Source organism: Theobroma cacao, chromosome 5 (genome assembly GCF_053813885.1).
Source record: "Theobroma cacao isolate CCN51 chromosome 5, ASM5381388v1, whole genome shotgun sequence".
Classification (NCBI taxonomy): Eukaryota; Viridiplantae; Streptophyta; class Magnoliopsida; order Malvales; family Malvaceae; genus Theobroma; species Theobroma cacao.
Genome location: NC_142643.1, coordinates 45,008,738 through 45,017,437, shown reverse-complemented (window position 1 = coordinate 45,017,437; position 8,700 = coordinate 45,008,738). Strand labels below are relative to the sequence as shown.

General features: G+C 34.6%; 1 protein-coding gene across 1 annotated transcript; it reads left to right on the top strand.

The window, feature by feature from the left end:
- The first annotated feature begins 5,717 nt into the window (after positions 1–5,717).
- LOC18600151 (protein LEAD-SENSITIVE 1-like) lies at positions 5,718–6,891 on the top strand. The gene is made up of 2 exons (XM_007030461.3): positions 5,718–5,827; positions 6,273–6,891. The coding sequence occupies exons 1-2, from the start codon at positions 5,746–5,748 to the stop codon at positions 6,710–6,712; spliced, it is 522 nt and encodes a 173-aa protein (XP_007030523.1). The 5' UTR covers positions 5,718–5,745; the 3' UTR covers positions 6,713–6,891.
- The last annotated feature ends 1,809 nt before the right edge of the window (positions 6,892–8,700 follow it).

Genomic DNA, 8,700 nt, shown 5'->3' with positions numbered 1-8,700 from the left:
TGGGAATCCCGATGATGGGATTTCCCCGAAGAGCTTGTAGAGACGAGTTCTTCCGGGGATATCTCTAGGTGAGGAGAATTTCGAGACTTCACCAAAGCGTTGGGATGGTCTTCGAATAATTTTTCAATAAAAGATTACCGACTCCATCATTTAAAATAAACAAGTCACGACATCATTCTACGCTTGCATCATATGCATACGTAAGACCAAGTGAAAAACTCAGTCTGGCAATTCAATAAAAATTTAATTAATAAAATAGGGATTAAACTAAGAAAGGGTTATATTAAGATAACTTAAGATTAAATGGTACCGTTCGTAAAACGGGCGTCACGGAGGTGCTAACCCTTCTCCGTGCGTAACCGCACTCCCGAACCCATCTCTAAAAAACGTGGACCAGTTCTCGTTCTTTCGACGGACCTGAAATTAATTTAGGACTTCGTCGATTAAGAATCGGGTTAATAGGTGACCAATCACACCTTAGATAAAAAAGATTGGTGGCGACTCCCACACCCACACGATTTTAATTTTTGCCCGCGTCTGGCGGACGGGTTCCCGGACCCGCACGTCACGACAATGGGGTTATGAGTAAACACTGAAAGAAATTGTGGCAAGGCATAACCTTGATGAAAGTGCAATTGTTTTGTTGAAGGATTCTCATGGGTAAAGTTGTGGTTAAGATAGAATTGGTTAAGAGAGGCTTACTTCGAGTTGATATGGCGGTGTGTGTTTTGTGTAGGAAAAGAGAGGAAATGATGGATCATTTCTTCTTTGGATGTACTGAAAGTTGGAAGGTCTGGTTGGGTTAGATTAGCTAGTGGGACTTAGATACGCAGCTCAGGCCAAAACTGTTGATTTCTTTATGGATTGGAATGAGTTAGTGCACTAGGGGAATAAGAGGCTGTGGAGATTGGCATTTTTCGCCATTTCATGGTCCATTTGACTACTGAGAAACGAGGCGGTATTCAAAGGTAAGGTGTGGGATAATGAACAGTGCTTGTTATTATATTTGTTAATTTTTGTTTGTTGTTAAGTTTATCTAGAAATTGAAATTATTGTCATTATTAAATTATTTATGATTATACTCGTTAATTCTTTTAAGTAAATTATTAAGATTGATTATTTTGAATAATTTTCAGGATTTATTTGTATAATTTTCATGTGAACTTTTTCATCTAAGTTGCTTTATATTTTTGCAAACATTAAACTTCTAGTATAACTGTTTAATAAACATTATCTACGACTTTTCGGCCCTCCAAACGTGAAATCCTGACTCTATCACTGCCAGAACCCACAATAGAGAATTGGTCCCTTTTTTTCATGCTTTTTGTGGCTTCTTTGTTCTGGCACGGTCATCCAGATTTGACTCCCACCATTTTTCTCTTCTCTTTTGGATTAAATGTAAAGGGCAATACCGATGTTGTTTTAGTGTGATGTGGCATTGTCGTTGCTGGACCTCTAGTTTTTTTCTAGGATTATACAAAGAAGGGGGAGTTTTTGTTTTTGGGAAAGGGTGGTCTTCCCAACCCCTCCTGTTTTGTACAGGCAATGGTTGTTTGCCTATTCTGCAAATGTACAGATTACCGAATTGACATGAATTGAACTTCTTACTGCCTTTCAGAAAAATAATATTTCAAATTTCAAGCAACTTGACTAGAACTTCGTCCCCTCATCTATTATATATACACACGCACTCGAATCATGTGGAATTTTTGTTTGTAAATATTTGAAATTTATCTGAATTTTTACTTCAACTAGATATCACAAAAATAAAAGTGATGACGAATTTGACATCTGAATGGTTAAAAATATTATAAATTATGAACCACATGATATAGCTCATACTTCATTTAATTTATTTGAAATTTGATTAAGATGATTAAAAATAATAATTCAATTAAATTAATAAAACATTTTTTAAAATAAAATTGAAATATATGATTGACTTATTATATTTTAATGTTAAATAATATTGATTTCAACCATTACCATTAGTTCATATAATTTTTATTATGGTTTTTTGATTATTATACTATTATCTATATAGTGTCCAGTCTTTAGGTGGAACTGTCTACTGATGAGCAGAACAAGATTAGGATTAAGGCTAATATTTCAAAAGAGAGAGGAAGCAAGTCACCTCGAGCAAACTTCTTAAAGTTCAATGTGGATGGCTAAATTAACTAGAGGCTGGCCTAACCCTGCGAGACGCAAAGGTATTTTAAGAAACACTGATGGTGCTTTTATTGCTACGGTTTTTGACTTTATTAGTGTGTTTCATTCTAACTGGCTGAAGTCTATGAACTATACTTGAGCCATGTACTGTTGTTCACTTTTCTTTTCTTCTCTTCTTTCAACCCAATACCCAAATAAAACCGACAGTCCATTTTCCCATTAAACAGTACCGAAAATGATTCCATATTCTTTATTATTTTGCCAAAGTAAACTTCATTAATAAGTTAAACAAAGTATTATTATTTTCTTAAACAAAATGCATATTACTCTTATTGACAATTATATAGATGATCAGAATATGGTAATCCATTTTTACTTTGTATTTTTTTTTGGTGATATTCTTATTCGTTCTTAGCTGTAGAAAGTAGTAGAGAACTTGAACTCAAAGGATCAAAAGAAGAAATTAATTTGAGCCTTAATTAGAGTCCTGTCCTGTCTTTGCTTGTCAAGGATGATTATTTAGGACTCCTTGTGCATTATTTGGTTGAATTTGTCAATATTCTCTTTTTGTTATTTATTATTATTTTTTAAAAATTTGATAAACTCCATTTACACTTACACCTCTTGCGGTTTTAACTTTTTTTCATGTAACACGATGTGATTTCTTTTTTTTTTTTATTCAGCATCCTATGGTTATCATTTTTTCCAATTAACATCAAATTAACCGCCAATAGATTTTTGAGCCGTAATTGTCTTTTGTAATTGTTTAGTATTTTTTCGCCCAAACCAAATCCTTATACCATGGAAAGTCTATTATCAATTAAGGAAGAGACTTAGAATGGCGAGGCTAATAAATATGCTTTAAAAAAAAATCATGTAGATAATTTCTGTTTTCCCTACTAATAAAATTATCAAAATATCCTCAATTAAAATTTAATGTATTTGTTTATACTTAAGGATATTTTTGTAATTTTATTAGATATAATTAATAGCTTAATCACTTGTGCGAATATAAGTTATCTACAAAAGTGCTAATTAGAATAGAAGATATCCACAAGATACTAATTGAAAAAAAAAGAAATCTCATGATGCCATTTAAAAAAATTGAAACGACAAAAAGTATAAGTAGAGTTTACCTTTAAAAAATTACTATAAAAAATAAAAGGTAAAAAACACTGTTATAATTGATTTGAAATGGAAGAATACTGAAAATATAACATCAATTATGACATAGTTAAGTTGTATTGGAGTAAAATAATGCATTTTGTCGTCAAAAAAATTATATATTTTGTATATAATCTTACAAAATTATTTATTTTTTATTAAAACGTGTTTTTTTATTTTTTATTTTCAATAAAAATATCAATCAAACAAAACCTAAGTTACAATTATCTTTTTTAAAATCAGAATGTTGAATGCATAGGATTATGGATATATGAGAATCTTAATCAAATGAAATGATGAAATAAAGGATAGAGAAGATGCCATCTCCAATATTAGTGCTAATCTACCAAAATTTTCAAACCAAGTTGCACCGTAGCTTTTGACAAATTAGATACTTGATTAATCTGGGCACCCTGCTGTATGAATCTCCCATGTGCCTTCTGTTCTTCTTTCCTGATTTTTTGAGTTTATTCTTGGTGCCTGCTGTGTTTATTTTGTGCGTGGCACTCTGTGTTTATGACCTTTCGTCCCCTGACGAGGCAATAATCATCCGGTGGGTTTTATATAAAGAGAGGAATTTGATTCATCAATCGCATCAAAATTTGGAATACAGATACAGTTGAAATCAGCTCTACCTGACAGACAAAACATATACTTCAACTTTGGCTAAAGAAGTCATGCCAGAAACCCAAAAGTAGCATTACGCAAGCATTTCACACGACATTTCTACAACGTCATGCCCCAAGCCCCAGATTGAAGGGGCCAGGTGAGGTGATTCTTCCAATTTGGCTTTGCATAAAGAACCTTTTCTTCTTACTTTATTACATTCTCTGCATAAAGAACCTTTTCTTCTTACTTTATTACATTCTCTGCATAAAGAACCTTTTCTTCTTACTTTATTACATTCTCTGCTTGGACTATATATGTATCTTCTGTTTCAAGTAATTAGATGTTTCTAAGAATCTTTACTGCTTGTCTAAATTACCCTTGGACCTGAAGATTAATATTAGTAAATTAAAAGAGCCTTGAATTTAATTGAGTCTAACAAGGGATGGCAAGTGAGAACTTTGGCTAGAAATCCTGAATACCAGCCATGTTTCATTCCCTCTTATACCCAAAAAAAGGAAATCCCTTCGATTCTCTTTCATTCTCTTTTTTATGTTTTAATAGGGTAAGGATTCTTCATATCATGTATGTTTATCTATTTTTTTAAAAAAAATCAAAATATTATATATATTTTTTTGAAAAGTGAAGTTTGTTAGCCATTAACCGGTATACCATTGATAGTCTCGAACTGCTGCAGAGACTCTCATTGGTATGAAATGAAACCCGGCTTGGCAAGAAAAGTCAGAACAAAAAGGTTCACCATTACAAACATAAACTAGCAATATACCCTCATCAATCAGCAACTTCACAAAACTAGACTGAATCCTGCTTAAGATCAAAAACAAACAGCAGGAAACAAAGAGGCTAAACGGCCAAGACATAATTTCTAAAATCAGCCTCATACAGCAACAGCAATACCGTAAGACAACAAAACAAAAATGATCCAAAACAGAGTAGAGCCTTCAACGTCCCTTGAAACACTTGATCATCAAAGCCAAGATCCAATCATAGTCGGGGAAGTTGACAGCACATTGACAAATCCAAGCTAGAAAGGGTCAGCAAATTCAAATCAAAACACACCGCAGGCAAAGGAGCATGGCTGCTTCGACCTGGTGATCATGACCTTGGAGAAGAATCAGCATCAAGCACACAACTCAAGCAAGACAGTCCTCGAAAAAGCTGAAGCAAGGGAAAAGCAAAACCCCATCCAGAAAGAGAACACAAAGGCACATCAACTCCCAGCGAAAAAGTGAAAAACCAGTCATGCTAAATAACATATCGTGGACAATATAAAAGTTAGACTAATAAAAACTAGTCATGCTACAAAAGAATGCAGCAACGAAATATTAAAATAAACTAAAACATATCGTGTACAAATAACCAATATATACAGAGAAAAATACAAAAAAAATATTAAAACAAAACAGCTACAAAAAATATTACCAAACCACAAACATTTTTTTTTCTATCCACGTTAATTAATTTTTACAAGTGAATTAATACAATAATTAAATTTTCCAAAAATATTTCATCTAAAAAGAGTACAATCAATATTAATTATGACGTAACATATCAATTCATTATTTTAGATTATGACATAACATATCAATTGATTGAAATAATATGTAAATAAGAATTGATAATAAATTTTTTACCTTACGTCTGATTCTCTTTATCAATAGCAGAGAGATTCGCTTTTCCTTACTGTTTTGGGTTCGCAGCAGTCTTTCTTTCCATCTATAAATTTGTGGGGTTTATTACAAGAGGCTGCAGATCAACTTAAACTTAAAAGTGTAAAGAAGAAAGATGAGAACCGTGAGAAGGGATGCCCTCAGACCGGGTGATCACATCTATTCTGATAGGAAGTTACGTCTCTACTTTCACCATGGTAAACCCTCTTTCTCTTTTCTTTTCTTTCCTTTTTATATAAAAAAAAAGGAGAGAAAAGATTATAATTTCCCTAATTTTATACCTTTTTGTGCACTTCACTTGCACTTTAACAAAGGTTCATACGGTCAGGGTGTGTTAGGGGTTGGCTTGTTTAGAGATTGTGGCTCGAAAATTGAAGAGTTTTGGCTGTAAATTTTTAATTAAGAAGAAGAAGAAGAACAACAACAACCAATTTTCAACCATATAATTTTACTGACAGGGAGTGAGAAGAAGAGAAGTGAGATGAAGATAACCCTCCTATGTGTTCTTATTTAAATTTCATACGAAAATTCGAATATAAATCCAAGTTTTATAGACAATATGTCATGCTTTTGGACTAAAAGGTTCTCAAATCATGAAACGTATTTCTCCATTTCTGAGAAAAAGAGATCATTTAACGGCAGGCATATACGTGGGCGACGACATGGTGATTCACCTCATGGGACCAAGCAAGATTTACAACAAGCCTCCATGCAAAAAATGTGGGTTCAAGCCTCAGGCCGGGATCTTCAAAACCTGCCTCGATTGCTTCCTGGAAGGTCACTCCCTCTACCGCTATGAATACGATGTCTCCTACTTGAAGTTGGTTTTCAAACGCCGTGGCTCTTGCAGCACTTGGGACTGCAAACCGGAAGATGAAGTTGTCGAAACAGCCCATCGTCTGCTCGAAAGCAAGAGCTTCGGAAACTACAATTTTTTCCTCAACAATTGCGAGGACTTTGCAGTGTATTGCAAAACGGGTGTGGCAATGAGCAATCAAACAGCAGGGTTATTTGGGTTCAACTTGCTTGGTGTCGTTGGCTATGCAGCTACAAAAGGGATCTACGAGGCCGTGGCTGATTGAACATGAACATGGAACTCTGCATATTAATGATAGTGAAAGGCTCAAGGAAATTAACTGGGGAAATTTAAGGAACCAAACTTTGTTATTAGTAGTATTCTCTGGAAATGGTTTCCTTTAGGCTTTGCAATATCAGTAAATAAATTAAAACAGCCAATTAAACTTGACTTATCTGCTATAATTAATGGTGTGAAAAAGGCTTGCAAATTCTTCTCTCTACTTATTTGCCCCAAATAACATAATGGACTTCATTGCTGATTTGAAAGTAAATTTGATTAAAAAAAGGTATAATTAAGTAACAAATCTATGACATCCCAAATATTGAAACGCAGTTCGAACAAGTTGAAATCCCATACAATTAATTGTATGTAATTATAAAATCTTAATTATTCGTTTAAAAAATATAACGTACATGTTGATTTTGCATATTAAATTTCATGTAAATTCCATATTAAATGGTTGGATTGAATAATTGTAAAATTGTAGGTAACATGAATTCTATCCTAGTTGAGCATGACAATATAGGATTATACATCTACTCAACAAGAAAACCAAAGAATTAATTGTTTCCATCCCAAAAAATCACAAAACTGCAAATTAAAAAAGAAAATACCCAAAACTTGGTTGGTTAGCCAAAATATAGATAGTTTCATATATTCTAAATCCATCTATTTCAATAAATTTTTATTAAAATCTTACAAAATCTACCAATTCAATGCCAAATTGATATTAACGTAACATAAATCCCAACCACGTGGATGTTTCCGTGGCAAACGGAGTTGGGCACATAAACATGGATGTTTACGTGTCAAAAATATGTGGACTTATTTGACTTTTTGGACTAAGTTTCATGTGAGGTGGACATCCGCATGATACCACAATGAGAAGAGAACATCTCCATCCCCGATGATCCCAAACCCCTGTTGCCGTTTACATTAGTAATCTGCCACAACGAATCACAACCCAGTGGCTCACAGACATTTGCAAGCACTACAGTCGGGTGCTCAATGCCTTCATTCCCCCCACCCAACCATCTAGAGGTAAAAAGTATAGATTTGTCTGTTTTCTCTCCATGGGTGATGCTCTGAGCACAATCAAGGGCCTCGACGGTGTATGGTTCTTTGACAAAAGGCTTGAAGTTGCTTTAGCAAAGCATAACCGCAGATCTAACAACAGACCACTTCTCCCCCAACCCCAAAATCCTGATCGTTGACAACCCCAAAATGTAGCAACTCGGCCATACCCAAATCGAAATAGGAGAAATGCTCACTCTCAAGGACATTTCCCTAATCGTACAACAAGGAGACCCTTTCTTGTACACCAGAATCAAAAATCCCAATCCCAGTTCCCAAAGCCCCAATTTTAATCAACAAACCCACAACACAAAAAATTTATCGATGACCACCCCACTACCCTTCCCTTCAACTTCACAAACCCAGACAAATAGGTCATACTTGAGGGCTCTCACTAGAAACCAAAATGATGCCTCACAAGCTAACCTACCACCTCCCCCCAACTTGAAGAATCATTCAGACTGTGCATGGGTCATATTGAAAATGAAATGCTCCATGAGCTGGAAAGTTGTGTTGTGGGAACAAGTAGATTTCAACAGGAGCTTGAAGCCATCATCAAAGAAATTAGAGCAAGTGTGAAACCAACTCTGTCTTTGTCTATCAAGCGAATCACAAGCTTCCAATTTCTTATATCCTTTCATGACAGATCTTCTTTTGAGGAGGCAAAAACACAGGGATGGGACTGGCTTCTAGATGGTTATTGGAATTAGAGGAATGGTCTCCAAATACTGCGAAAAATTTGAGGAGATGCTGGCTGTCGGTCTCAGGTATTCCTCTCAACGCATGGAATCGTACTACTTTTTTCAGAATCGACAGCATCTGGGGCTCTTTCATTGATATTGGCAATGAAACCACATCCATCCAAACTTTTGAAAGGGCAACCATTCTCATCACTACAAACTTCATGTCTAAAATTGA